Source organism: Mustela erminea, chromosome 2, assembly GCF_009829155.1.
Source record: "Mustela erminea isolate mMusErm1 chromosome 2, mMusErm1.Pri, whole genome shotgun sequence".
NCBI classification, from domain to species: domain Eukaryota; kingdom Metazoa; phylum Chordata; class Mammalia; order Carnivora; family Mustelidae; genus Mustela; species Mustela erminea.
This window is the reverse complement of record NC_045615.1, coordinates 155,136,755-155,152,236: the sequence shown is the minus strand read 5'-3', so window position 1 is coordinate 155,152,236 and position 15,482 is coordinate 155,136,755. Positions and strand designations below refer to the sequence as shown.

General features: G+C 39.0%; 1 protein-coding gene across 4 annotated transcripts in view; it reads right to left on the bottom strand.

Moving 5' to 3' along the window:
• SLC4A4 (solute carrier family 4 member 4) overlaps positions 1-15,482 on the bottom strand; it is a 345,711-nt gene that overhangs the window by 45,289 nt on the left and 284,940 nt on the right. For all 4 annotated transcript variants that reach the window (XM_032334538.1, XM_032334539.1, XM_032334536.1 and 1 more), the window contains exon 16: positions 5,105-5,296. In XM_032334538.1, the coding sequence (XP_032190429.1) occupies positions 5,105-5,296 (192 nt within the window). The remainder of the gene's footprint in view (positions 1-5,104; positions 5,297-15,482) is intronic.

Below are 15,482 nucleotides of genomic sequence, written 5' to 3'. Positions count from 1 at the left end.
ATCCCTGAAGTCCTGTACTTTTATTCTCATCCATAAAGCCAGTTCCTCAAAGACCACCATATACTTAGGAGACAGGAAAGCATCAAAGTGGGATTCCTCAGAAGATAGTAAGCATGAATGGAGCAGAAGAATCAAAACGAGGCACACTCATTTGAAAACCCAAAAATCTAACTTACTCAACAAATATATACTTAGTTCCTATTAGAGGCCAGGCACATGAATTACCTGTCTTTGTATCCTAGTATTGTATTAAGCACACATTAGGGTCACGGTATCTTTTTTTTTTTAATATTGAATGGGTATACTAATTAATTATAGAATACTTTTTTTTTAAGGATATCAAAGAACCTTCTGCTCAAGTGTCATCTAAATAAAGTGTGGAAAGTGTCACAGCTGTTGATGTTACCTGGAATTTATTTTATTTAGCTAACAACAGCAATCAGAAGGCATATTAAACAAAGAATCTTGGGGCACCTGGGTGGCTCAGTCGGTTAAGCATCTGACTTGATTTCGGCTCAGGCCATGATCTCAGGGTTATGAAATCAAGCCCCAACTTTGCTGGGCATGGATCCTGCTTAAGATTCTCTCTCCCCCTTTCCTTTGCCCTTCCTCTCGCTCTCTTTCTCTTCAAAGAAAGAAAGAGAGACAGAGAGAGAGAAGGGAAGAGGAGAAATAAAAAGAAAAGTAGAAAAGAAAAAAAAAAAAGAAATCCTACCAATATATCAATTTACATGAGGGTCAAAACTGTTACTTATTCTAACAGGGGGGGAAAAGATGAAATTAAGTGGTTCCTTAAGAAAGACATTTTCATGTCAATTATATGCATCAGCCGGCCACGCTATATTTGTCTATATATCAAAGTACCCATAAATTTTGCCTAATTCAGAAGTTCTACAGCTTTATGAGTACTACTATCACTAATCACAATCTACTGCTAATTACACTCCTGCACTAAGCTACTGCTTCCGCTTTACCAGCAGAGAGGCGGGGGTGGCATATGATCACTTGTTGGCGGGGCACTCTGGAAGAGCATTTCAGGTTGATGCCCTGCGCCGTGTGCCTCAGAAGATCACAAATGATGCTCTCTATAGAAAGCTCTGATGCCAAAAGCCTCAAGTCTTTTTGACCAAAGACTTGAGGCTGATGTAACAGACCAGTAACTGCATGGGGTCATATGAGGTAACAGTCTGATGCACCCCTCTAAAAAGAATAGGGAGTGCGAAGAACACAGGAAGTGGAGTGCTGGTATTCCATTCACATTCCCCTTGGCACTAGGGCTCTCTGGACGTCCCTGATGTACAATTAAATTCCTGACAGGCAGGCTAACAGACTCTTTTACCTCAAGTGCTCATACTGATGGACTGCCACTAGCCTCCTGAGGGAGAGAAAGTATGGATAACTGACCCTGGTCTTGGCCAAGGTAATGACTGAAGTAGGTCACTGACTGAACTAGGGGAATAGAAATGTCAGTATAAGGGACAGAGATTTGAGCAGGATAACCAAGGGGACTGTGACAAGTTTAATTTGATTGAAAAAAAAAAAAACTTGAAGAGGTAAATGTAAGAAATATCATCTTTTGTCACACCAGATCTATTTCGTATACCTTGTCACCATGCTCGTGCTTTGGGAGATGGGCCTGCGTGGTCTTCAGTAGGTTCCCTTGCTCTCCAGCTGGGTTTAGCCTGGGGCAGTGTGGGAAGGCCATCAGAGGGAAAAGAGAGATCAAGGTACTTATTCCCTAGGCTTTATGGCTATGAGGTTGCCTCAGGCTGGTGACATTGCTCAGTCCAAGGTCACAGCAGCTCCCAGGACAGATTTCTCCAGACTTTTCTCTTCTTCTGGGTTCCAGCAACCACTCCTTTGGCACAACATTTGGGCCAGGGATAGATAGTAACAACCCCACTGTTATGAGTACTGGACACTATACTCTCCCTTGTGGATCCCCTAAACCTAACTGCACTTTTGTAAATAATGCTTTAGTGGACCTTTCTAATCATCCCATCCAAGTGTCTAATTTATTTCCTGCTGAGACTCACTGATCGACAAATTATGATCCTGAGATTTTGATCTTGGGTGGCTGTGAGGATAGATGATATTATCAGCTGAGATAAGGAATACAGGAAGATGAGTCTGTTCAAATGTGGAAAGAAAAACCATGTAACTAACACTGTCAGTGAACGGCAGTGCTAGTACTACATTCTACAGCTTCTGGGTTCTCACATCTGCACTTTGTCCATGAAACGCAGCATTCATCTCTGCTTCACTGCATCCCACCAGTCATCAAGGATGAAGTACTGAGTCTGCGTCCAGGATTGTGGTAACCAATGTGAGGAATCCTATAGAAGTAAAACAGTTTTCTAGCAGTTTACAGTCTGAACTAACCTGCAAATGTTTAGAAATGAGCATGCAAAAGACAGATGGCTGGGCCAGCTAAAGGAAAAGAGGGTATTTTGTACGACAAGGGCACTGCCATCCAGCATTAGAGTTCTGTTTCGTGTGAACGGTTGGTGTGAGCGAGGAAGTCGTAACAGCTGGTTGATTCTTGTCACAGCAGTCGAGGATTGTCTAATTTACTCTGTTTAAGCATAGAAGTTGTAACTGTAGAACGTAATCTGTAAGCATAAGAGTCAGTTAACCTATCAGTTCCTGCCTATAGAGACCACCCTTCTAAATGACAGCTTAAATTCAAACTTATTTTGGCAAGTAAAAGAGCGAAAAATATGTTATTAGTCGTGCATGAATTTATGAATTTGTGTATGGATTGCTACTGTTTAGCTATAAATATAAAGTGAGTAGGAGAGATGACAGTCTGAAGCCTATATACCTCAACATAGCTCCTCAGAAATCACATATATTTTTTCCTGCTTATTTTATGATTGCTATACACAATTCTAAACTATGCCGGGAAACCTCTTCATAGGGATTGAATAACCAGAATACCATCATTATTCTATTTTCATATGCTCATGAATTTCTCAGCAGTATTTATCAACACTGAGAAATGACCACTTGTGCTCTTATAAGGGGAAATTTCCTTTAAGTCTGAAGAGCTGTTATTAGTTTGGGAGTTCTTGTTGGAAGAAAAAGGTGATGCCTACATAGGCAGTTGAAATGATCTTTATTCATCTTAAGGTCAAAACTAGCTTATTTTGCAAATTACAACTTACAATTGCTTCAGAAATTTTCTACTTTTCACCTGCTGTGTCTATATAATTTCCAACTTTAGCAAATGGAAGAGATAAAAAGGGTGATAATTCCCAAGATGTGAGCCAACAAGAGAGAGAGAGAAAGTTCTAATGAATTAACTAATAAGGAAAAACCTCAACAGGGAAGAAGAAATCATCCTCAAAGACATTTTACCCAAGACATCTGGCCTACACAACACTACACAGTTGAAGAGGTGGATTGAGTTAGCATGTCTCCCCAAGTGTGAACTAGTGTTACGAGCTCAAATATCTTCCAGGATGGGCAATTAATCTGAACATACAGAGCAGGCAAGTCTTAGATAATTGAGAGTTATGAGGACAGTAACTACCTGAAAAGTACAGGTTCTATCTAAGGCCTCAAGCAGGTGCATGTGTGTGTGTTTATATACACTATGATCTAAATGAAGAATGGCCACAGGCTAAATTCTGCCTGTTGACCATCATTTTGCGACACCTGTTTTAGACACATTAAGTTGAATACTTCTACATTTCACTTTGTGAAAATTTTTCATTCCTTGGCCCAGCTAGTTTGGGACATCTCATTATTGCTAAGGTCTTAGTGTTGTGTCCCCCATCAAGTTCTTATGTTGAGATCATAACACTCCAAAAAGATTGTATTAGGAGGTGGTACCTTCAGGAGGTGCTTAGGTAGTAAGGGTGGAGGCTTCATGAATAAGTTTAGTGTTTTTATAAAAGAGGCCCGATGGAGAGCCCTAACTCTTCCTCCGTGCTTGGACACAGTGAAAAGGGACTGACTATGAGCCAGGAGGAGGGCCCTTACTCAACCTTGCTGGTACCTGACCTTGGACTTTCCAGCCTCTAGAACCATAAGGAATAAATTTCTGTGGCTTATAAGCCACCTAGTCTATGGTATTTTGTTATAGCAGCTCAAACAGACTGAAAACAATTATCAATCCTTCCTTTTATTTTCAATTTTATAAGAAAATCAACTTTTATATGAAAAAGTCAAAAAAAATTTCTAGGTGTGAATATATGAAGCTTCATTCTGTAGGAAATTAAAGAAAGTAATTTCAGCAACTCTATCTTGTGTCTTCTAAAACCTTTCCATTCTTTCCACACAAAACACAAGGGGAGAAATTTCATGAGATTCCGGTTGCAAAGAGCAGCTCTTTGATAAAAATCAGGTATAATCAAGATTACCTAAGAAATACTGGCATCCTAAACACTGAGGACTGAACTGCAAAGCAAAGGATTATCTTAGTTTCACTCTGCAGGTAAAAAAACAAAACGCCATTAACTAAATGTTGCTCTTATCTTGTAGTCTCTCCACGAACCACAGTTTTGACTTTACGTTCACCCAAGCATATTAACGGGAGACAGGATGTCTGCACAACCCAGCTCAATTATCTGTTTTTCTGTTCTACAGCATTCATCATTATGGGAAGGAAATTTTGGCTCAGATGATGGTCCTATCTTATACCAATACCGGTATAAATTTACTCCCACAGCCCATAATTCAACTACTAAATTACCACATGTACAGCTCATGAATTAGAAATTCTACCTCAAAATTCCTTGCTAGTATGAAAAGTGTTTGCTTATGTACTTTAAAACTATGGATTTAAAAGGTCTTTTCTTACTCATGCATTTTTAGATATTAGAAAACATCCTACTTTTTCCTTCAGTAAAATAAGAATTATGATAGAATTTATGACAGAATTATGTGAGCAAAATTCTTGAAAGTCTTTTCAAAGCTGGACATTAATTAGATTAAAAATACATAATACACACATGGATAAAAACTAGATATCAATGTTTTAATGCACAAAATTGTATTGTGAAAGTTGAATTACAGGAGACTTTTTTATTCTGTAACATCGTATTATTGTTAATACAGCATATATTCAGTGAAAGGTATTTGAAGCTCAGGTACTTACCGTGGTTGGAAAATAACGGCTAGTTTTGAATTTTTTCAGAGCCATAGAAGAGGTGTAGGTGCCCAAGAAGAGGATGAAAGACATGAGTGTGATATCGGGAACAAAATCACAGTTGTTCCCCACGAGCTTTCCTCCATATTTCAAACACTTCTTCGTTGACAAAAACGCCCAGTCAAAGGTAGCATTATGGTACTGAAGAGGAAAAACACGAAAATTTTTCTAGAGAGCACCAACGCGAAAAAAGCAGCATTTGATATCTGATGCGCTCTGTAGGGTTTAGCTAGAAGTCTCTGCCCAACATCTGGTGGGCAACCACTGGACGGTGAAACCTGAGGAAGTATTAATGGACTCGGTAAGGGGGGCCAGGAGGCTAGCGATGACTGAAAATACAATGGAAATGATGCAATCTGTTAGCTAGGTTGAGCTACAGTCCTACAATCATCCATTTGTTCAACAGAAAACAAACCACAAAATCCTTCTTTCCTGTCAACCTTCCTGAGAGTAAACTGAGACACACTAATATCCAAAATGTGAGACTCTCTGAAACACCTTTGTTGTTCAAAAAGTACTTTCTTTTGTAGTCCACAGCTTCTTTGCATTCAAGTTGATGGCCCTATGGTCAATGCTCTCTAAAAGCTTTATTAGGCTCACCATGAATTTACCCAGCGCTTTCGCAAAAGAGCTATCTCTTTTCTAAATCACTAGAGACTAGTGGTTTACGGAATTAGATGGTAAAAATGCTGATGGTCCCTGCTTTTTCAATTGCATATCCTGATAAAATATAGCTTTTTTTTCTTGTTGACTCAAGGTCAGCTTCATGAGGAGCCAGTACTGGAATACTCTGTAATGGGCTATGGAGTAATGTGGGGGATATCTAATCTATCCCAATGTTACCTGACCTCAATTTCATGCGTCAATTTTCAAATTTTTTTCTATCTCATGAGTTGCTATTGGGTTGTCAGTACTTCTTGAAGGAACTAACTCCTGTTCCTATTTCCTGTTTCTAATATGCAGGAGAATCTTTTTGCTAGCATGGTGGGTAAGGCCAGGGTACACATTTCCTAGCTATTCAGAGTTTTATCTGCCACCAGCTCACACCTGCCTCCTTCTCTAGAGAACTGCCTTCAGTCACATAAGAGCTACCTCACCTAAAATGTGATGTCCTCTTGCAGCCACTTAGAGACCAATACTAAATGGGATACAGACTACAGTTCCCCTAAATATGTTGAAAATCATAGGTGATAGTGTTTGGAAGGTGATTTGGTCATGACAATGGAGCCTTCATGAATGAGTTCATGTCTCTATAAAACAGACCCCAGAGAGCTCCCTTGTTTCATCTAACATATGAAGATGCAATGAGAATAAGGTTGTCTAGGAACCAGGAAGTCCTCGTCAGACACTGAATCTGCCAGCACCGTGATCTTGGACTTCCTCTTGGGTCCAAGGCTAATGTGTATGTCACGTGCTAACAGAAGAATTATTTGAGAATACCTTGCAAATAAATATGGAAAGATAAATTTCTCCTGTCCTTTGGAGCAAGAGTTCTATCTGACACCAAACACATCATCAATATATTTCACTATTCAATGAATTCTCTTGATGTAAGTACCCTAGTCATAAAATATCACACATGTAAAAGAAAGATTTCTGGCCAGAAAGAGTTCATATTTTTATAGAGCTCAGAAGATAAGTGCTTACGTAAATCAATAAAAATATAAACTCTAGATCTTTCCCTGAAATATTTTTTTCTGTATTAGTTTCAACTTATAAACAGCTGAGTTACATAATTATTCTTTTATCAAACTCTTCTTCTGAGAGGTGATTAATCATGTCTCATCTTGTTTTTCAGATTTCTGCATATGGATGTTTTTAGCAGAACACATTTAAAGTTTAGAGGTCATAATAGGTAACAGATTTCTTTGTTTTCAAATCAGCAAAAATTTACCATAATATCACTTCAGCATGTTAACGTGAGCAGACTCCTTCTTTATAGTCCAAAAAAAGTAAGCTGTGTTAAGACAATCCCAGCAGGCAATTTTTATTGATTTTCTTACAGAGATTCAGGATGAGGCAAAAAACAATACACATGTACATAAAAATGATAGATATGTTTTCTCATTTATATCAACCTAAAATGCCAGTATCACTATTTTGTAAGCCCCAAATGATTCTGTGTATCGTCATGCAGACAATTTAGCTTCCAAAACACCTAAGGACTTTAATACAAAAACTTCAGGAGCTTGCATAGATCTCTCAGGATAGATATACATGAAGTTTCCCACTCCCATAAAAGTTTAACATTAGTGTATAAATAATTCTATTTGAATATCACTAAAGAGACATCTATATTTTTGTGTTATTTCAGTGCTCTTATTTCATAAAGCTAATATCAATGAAGATTATCTCCTCTGGACTTGAGGAAGCACTGATATCACAAGCAAACTAACCATTAAGACAAAGCATGGCTCATCTATTAATGGTGTATATATGTAAATCTGAAAAGTAAAATTTTAGATAATTGGTTAATAATTTGTCACAGATACTATTTATATAACTTTTACCCCCAATATATCTCATTTTGCTATCTATGAAACAGAAACTTTTGGGTACAAATGATATTTGTACTTTAAAGATCCATTTTGCTTTGCCTATGTAAAGGGAACATAAAAAAGAAACTGTACAGATTTTAGTTACCACTTGCTATAACTCAAGAGTTTTCAAATTTTAATTATCAGTGAAATGCCTCTTCATGTAAAATTTACCTGAAATCCTAATATTTAAGACTGAGCTATTCTGTGATATGTAGTTAAGAGGCGATGAGATTCTCTATCTTAATACCCCTAATCTACCTCAAGAAGATTGCTGAGTTACCTCTCAGGAATCCTAGCTTAGTCTGTAGGGAAGACAGCTTTAAAAAAAATGCTGTCTTATTAAAAGTTATCTATATCTGGGGCACCTGGGAGGCTCAGTCAGTTAAGCATCTTCCTTTAGCTCAGGTCATGATTCTGGAGTCCAGGGATCAAGCCCCTCATCGGGTTCCTGCTCAGTGGGGGCTCTGCTTCCACCCCCCGACCCCCATTCTTCCTCACCCACCACGTGTACTCTCTTTCTCCCTCTCTCAAATTAATAAATAAAATCTTAAAAAATAAATAAATATTATCTATATCTATCACTTATAAGTTGTCTCAAATTGCCATGGGTAGTTTAACCCAATACTGAACAAAAGATATTCCACAGGCCAAATTCAGCCCATGTCCTATTTTCATAAATAAGGTTTTTTGAAACACAATCATGCTCATTTCTTTACATAATGTTCATCACTGTATTTGTGTTATAATGCAGTGTTGAGTAATTTCAACAACAACCAGATATCTGACTCATAAATCCTAAAATATATACTTTCTGGTCCTTTGCTGTAAAAGTTTATCTTCCTTGATTTAATTTCTTATCTAAGGCTCCTATATTACTTTCTATTATCCTTTTAAATAAAAATTTCATGCTTCATTCATGCTAGTACATCACACATTTTGTTTGACAACTTTTCATACTTTACATTATTATTTCATGGATAGTGTTTTTGATACTGGTTGATTCACTGTGAACAGTTGTGGTTTTGATCATTTGCATTTTCAAATTGTGGTAAGTCATAGAAAAAACAAAAAGATGTAAATAATTCTTCCCCAGGTTCATACAACTCCCAAAGAATTTACCTGACGTAAATACTGAACATATATCAAAAAAGCAGACTGGGAAAATACTACCATGAGCTTCAAGCTCAGCTCTACCACTATTTAATTGGAAAACAAAACAAAACAAAAAAGCAATTTCACTTCCCTGTGTAAGTGCCAGTAGGACTTTCACTTACATGGCTGAAAAAGAGGCCCATGAAGGTCACTATGGTCATGGTACAGAATAGTACTCTTCACATGCAAACCACTCTGGTTATGACTCAGGACGTCATGGTGGAAAGTGTACACCACATAACACTGCCTCCTAAAAGAGGCAATCCTGGGTTGGACATATCTAGCATGGATGCTAAGTAATCTGAAGAAAGAAATCCCTGAGTCCCCTGAAATATCACATGAGACACTGTGCATGAGTACGTATCGAGGAAAAGCAACCACAGATTTCACTAGGACCTCAAAGGAAGCAGTGATGGAAGAAGCTTCAGGAGCACTGCTCCGGTGCTGGCACCCGTGGGATCATTCCAACCTCATAGTACGCTTTCTCTTTGTATGTCAACCACACTCCAGTTTTCATGGACTCGAAGAGACAATTCACGATCACAAGACTAATGATGATTTGTTAACACATCAGCAAATGTTCTCCAAATAAGAGAAAAATTGTTTGGTAACTACTTCTTGGTAAACTCCATCCCTGTTTGAATTCTTATGGGCATTTTAAAGTTAATGTGTCCAAAAGTAACTTCTAATCCCTCCTGTTCCCCTAGGATCTTGCCCATCTCTGTTAATAGCAACTTCATCCTACTAGAGTCTAAACACAGAAAACTTTGAAGTCATTGTTAATTCCTCTCTTTCTCACATGTCACGTTATGGCAAAAATGATCTCAAATCACATCCAAAATTAGGGGTGCCAGGCTGGCTCAGTTGGCAGAATATGTGACTCTTGATCTTGGGGTTGTAGGTTCGAGATCCAGCTGGGTGTAGAGTTTACTTAAAAATAAAATTAAAAAAAAAATCACATCCCCACATGGACTACATCTCACCCATAACCACTGCTGTCACCCTTATTCAAGCCACCATTATCTCCCCTGGGCTTAAGTTGGGAGCCTTTTATCTCACAGCTTCGGTCCTTTATTCCTTATAGGTGATCCTTACTCCTCTGTGGATTTGACCTTTATTCTCTATGCAGAATTCTATACATCATAAATTAACTACTTAACACCAAAAATTTAAGCAGAAAACAAAAGGGAACATAATCTCAGAAGTCCCTTCTGTCAAAACTCTCAGAGCACATTTACCTCTATTTCTTATGATGCTTAGAACTTTCCACTGCAAGAATACTGTGGCTGTGCTGCACAGAGAGATGTCTAATGCATTTCAGATGTGAAGATGTCAACTTAGGGGAAGGAAAACAGTGTAAAACATCTAAGGTACCCACAACAAAATGAAGATACTACAAAAGATTACGAATATGCCATGAGAGTGATGGGTAAAAGGAAAGGCATGTGAGAATGTTGAAAATCAAGGGAGGAAAGGGTCATATGTGGAGGAGAGCAGAAAGGGTCTAGTGTTGCAAAGACAATGAAGGATAAAGACAGCAAAATCCATGTTAAATTTAACATGTTTGGGGCGCCTGGGTGGCTCAGTGGGTTAAAGCCTCTGCCTTCGGCTCAGGTCATGATCCCAGGGTCCTGGGATCAAGCCCCACGTTGGGCTCCCTGCTCAGCAAGGAGCCTGCTCCCCTCAACCCCTCCTGCCTGCCTCTCTGCCTACTCGTGATCTCTGTCTGTCAAATAAATAAACAAAATCTTTAAAAAAAATTAACATGTTCAAAACTAACTCCTAATACTGAATACTCCTAATATTGAATATTAGAGGGAGATTCAAAGGAAAGAACTGACTTGAGAAATAAGAGGACAAAAAATTGAAAAGGCTATCCCAAACTACTTTTTCAGGAAATACCGTAGCAAAAGGATAGGCCAGTGCATGTGAGCACTACAAGATCAAGGGAAGTTCTTCAGAGCTGATGAAGACTTCTGTAGCATTTGTGGTGGGTGAGAAAGAACCTGGTGTTTGAGGTGGAAGGAAGGAGGGCATGCTGGGAAAAAACAAGGACAGGGAAAGGAAGGTGAAAAATGGAAAGTTGCCAGACAAAGGGAGGAATTAAGATGGCAGAGTAGTCAGGTACCCTAGGCTTGCCTGGTCCCTCGAACACAGCTAAAGCAATATCAAATCATTTTGAACAACTAGAAAATTGATCTGTGGATAAAGAAAAGAATCTGTATGACTGGGGAGAGAGAATGTGGCAGATGCGTGGTTCAGAGCTGTGAACTGGGAGAGAGAAAAGCTATGGTGCCGCAAAAGGTAGGGAGTGATTTTCATGGACTGAAGTCAGGGAGAGAGGGAGAGAGCAGGAGAAAGATCAGCGCACAGGGTTTGTACAACATGCTGTGGTGAGAGGATCCCCTCAGTTGCCCTGGGTGAGATCATGCTCCTTCTTTTTTATTTTTTTTTTTAACATTTTATTTATTTATTTGAGAGAGAGCACAAGCAGAAAAAAGGGGCAGAGGGAGAAGCTGATTCCCCACTGAGTAGGGAGTCTGCTGCAGGACTCGATCCCAGGACTCTGGGATCATGACCTGAGCTGAAAGCCACCTCTTAATAACCAACTAAGCCACCCAGGCGTCCTGATCACACCCCTTCCTGGAATACATTTGGAAGAGGGTATATTGCCTCTCTAAGGACAAAAGGCCTGCTGGGATCCTTTGAGGACCCATTCAATAGCAGGGTACAAAGGCATGCATGGAGGGCAGATAACCTGGTCCCAGCTTTTCACTGATCATCACAATATACCTAAGCACCGTGTTTGAGCATCATGGGACTGCTTTTCTAGGACAGAATGGTGCCAGGTACAGCACTGTAAGGCTTTCCTCTGGAGCAGGCAAGTGGGTCCACGGCTTGTTGTGCCCTTTAAGATTTGGAGTTTTGAATCCCAGCCACTGGCCAGAGATAAAACACAGCCTGGGCATGGACAGGTTGAGGGCAGGAGTCTGATAAAAGTCTAGGACACAGGAGGGGAGACTATTCCCTTTTCTGTGAGGGCCTCCTGAACAGCAGCAGCCCCAGGTTCCCCTCCCCAGGGGTGAGAGGGTGGAATGATGTCATCCTCCAACCCCCACCCCTCATTAGCACAGTCAGACTTCAGAGAGAAACACAGCAGCTCCAGTGGAGGCTGGAGTTTCTTATACCAAACTCTACACCTTCTGCGCCCAGCAGGAGCATCTTTACCAGGGCACGTCTGACTGTGAGCCTGCACAGTGCGCCTCTCTCCCAGAGGACCAACACAGGCCCCCCGCATGTACCAAGTCTACCCATCATAGAGTGTTCTAAAGCATCAGCTGCAGTTCTGGTGAAAATAGAACCAGGATTTCTTTTAATTTTTTTTCTTTTTCTTTGGTATCAGATTACAATTTTTTGTTCATCCCTTTGCTTTTTTTGTTCCCTTTCCTGTTCTCTTTTCTTAGATCTGGACTTTTTTTTTTTTTAAAAATCAGGCTTATCTTAACAAGCAAATCAAAGCACACCTAGTTAAAGATCCAAACAATTCTCAATGCAAGCAAGGAGGAACTCTGTAGGGGACTGACCTGTGGAAAAGAGCAGTCAAAACACAACAGTAGGGTATGCACAGCATATACCAGAAATACTTCCTGAGGAGCCAGGCCCTGGACAGTATATAACCCCTTCTTAATACAGTATTACTCTCGGGAACAGGAAACATAACAAGCTTTCATAATACGCAAAAGACAGAAACCCAGACATAATAACAAGATGGAGAAATTCTCCCTAAAACACAGATCAAGAGGAAATCATAGCCAGGATTTGTTTAAAACAGATGTAAGCAGTATATCTGAACAAGAATTTAAGTCAACAGTCATAGGAATACTAGCTGGGCTTGAAAGAAGCATAGAAGACACCAGAGAGAAACCCTGGCTGCAGATATAAAAGATCTAAAAACTAGTCATGCGGAGGGAAAAAATGCTATAACTGAGAAGCAAAACCAACTGGATATAATCACAATGAGGACGAAGAAGTAGAGAATCAAATAGGTGATACAGAAGATAAATTTATGGAAAATAATGAGTCTGAAAAGAGGGAAAGAAAACTAATAGATCTTGAATATAGACTTAGGGGATTCAGCGATTCCACAAAGCACAATAGTATATGTATTGTAGGTGTCCCAGATCAAGTCCAAGAAGCACAGAGAACTCCCCTCAAAATCAACAAAAACAGGTCAACAGGACAACATGTCACAGTGAAACCTACAAAATACCAAGATAAAGAGAGAATTCTGAAAGCACCTACGGGAAAAAGGTCTTTAACCTGCAAGGGTAGACACATAAGACTGGCAGCAGACCTGTCCACAGTGACTTAGCAGGCCAGAAAGGAGTGGCATGATGTATTCAACTACTAAATGGGTTACCCCAAAGATACAGATGTCGTGAAAAGAAGGGCCATCTGTACCCCATTGTTTATAGCAGCAATGGCCACGGTCGCCAAACTATGGAAAGAACCAAGATGCCCTTCAACAGACGAATGAATAAGGAAGATGTGGTCCATAAACACTATGGAGTATTATGCCTCCATCAGAAAGGATGAAAACCCAACTTTTGTAGCAACATGGACCGGACTGGAAGAGATTATGCTGAGTGAAATAAGTCAAGCAGAGAGAGTCAACTATTATATGGTTTCACTTATTTGTGGAGCATAACAAATATCATGGAGAAATATGCAGCCAAAAATACTTTATCCAGCAAGTCTGTCATTCAGAATAGGAGAAATAAAGAGTTTCCCAGACAAGTAAAAATTAAAGGAGTTTGAAAAATTAAATCAGCTCTGCAAGAAATAGTAAAGGGGACCCTTTGAGTGGCAAAGAGAGACCAAAAGAAACAAAGACTAGAAAAGAACAGAGACAATGTATAGGAGCAGCAACTTTACAGGTAATACAATGGCACTAAACTCATATCTACCAATAATTACTCTGAAAGTAAAGGACCAATCAAGAGATAGAGGGTATCAGAGTGGATAAAAAAACAAGACCCACTGATATGCTGTCAACAAGAGATTCACTTCAGATCTCACAAAGTCACCTCCAGATTGAAAGTGAGGCAGTGGAGAACCATCTGTCATGCTAATAGACATGAAAAGAGAAAGCTGGAGTAGCCATACTTATATCAGACAAACTAGTATTTTAAACCAAAGACTGGTTTAATAAGAGATGTAATAAGATATGAAGAAGGGTACAACATCATAATAAAGGGATCTATCCAACAAGAAGATCTAAAACTTGTGAATATTTATGCCCCCAACTTGGTAACAGCCACATCCATAAATCGACTAATAACAAACTTAAAAAACACATTGACAATAATACAATAATAGTGGGGGACTTTAACATCCCATTCACAGCAATGGATAGACCATCAAAGCAGATCGACAAGGAAACAAGGGCTATGAATGACACACTGAACCAGATGGACTTAACAAACATATTCAGAGCATTTTATCCTAGAGCAGAAAAATAAACATTCTTTTCAAATGCACACAGGATAATCCCCAGAAAAGATCACATACTGGGTCACAAATCAAGCCTCAATAAGTAGAAAAAGATTGTGATCATACCATGTATGTTATCAGACCACAATGCTTTTTGAAAGTTAAAGTCAACCACAAGAAATAATTTGGAAAAACCACAAATATATGGAGGTTAAAGAACATCCTGCTACTAAAGAATGAATGGGTTAACTAGGAAATTAAAGAAAAAATTAAAAAAATACATGGAAGCAAATAAAAATGAAAATATGACAGTCCGAAATCTTTGGGATGAAGCAAAGGCAGTCATAAGAGAGAAATATATAGCAATGCAGGCCTTCCTCAAGAAGAAAATCTCAATTATACAATCTAACCCTACATCTAAAGTATCTGGAAGAAGAACAGCAAATAAAGACTAAAACCAGCAGAAGGGAAATAATTAAGATTAGAGCAGAAATAAATGATATAAAATGTTTTTTATTTTTTTTCCTTTATTTTAAGATTTTATTTATTTGAGAGAGAGAGAGAGAGAGAGAATGAGAGAGAGAGAGCTTGAGAAGGGGGAGGGTCAGAGGGAGAAGCAGACTCCCTGCTGAGCAGGGAGCACGATGTGGGACTCAACCCTGGGACTCTAGGATCATGACCTGAGCTGAAGACAGTTGCCTAACCAACTGAGCCACTCAGGCATCCCTATATAGAATGTTTTTTAAAGTAGATCAACAAAACTTGGAACTGGTTCTTTGAAAAATTAATTGGTAAACCCTTGGCCAAACTTATCAAAAAAAAAAGAGAGAGAGGGAGAGAGAGAGAGAAAGGACCCAAATTTATAAAATCATGAATGAAAGAGTGGCAATCACAACTAACCCTGCAGAAATACAAACAATTATAAGAGAATATTATTAAAAATTATATGCCAACAAATTAGGCAATCTGGAAGAAATGGATAATTCTTAAAAACATATAAACTACCAAAACTGAAACAGGAAGAAATAAAAAGTTTGAACAGACCAGAACCAGCAAAGAAAGTGAATCAGTAATCAAAAATCTCCCAACAAACAAAAGTCCAGGGCTGGATGACTTCCCAGGGGAATTCCACCAAACATTTA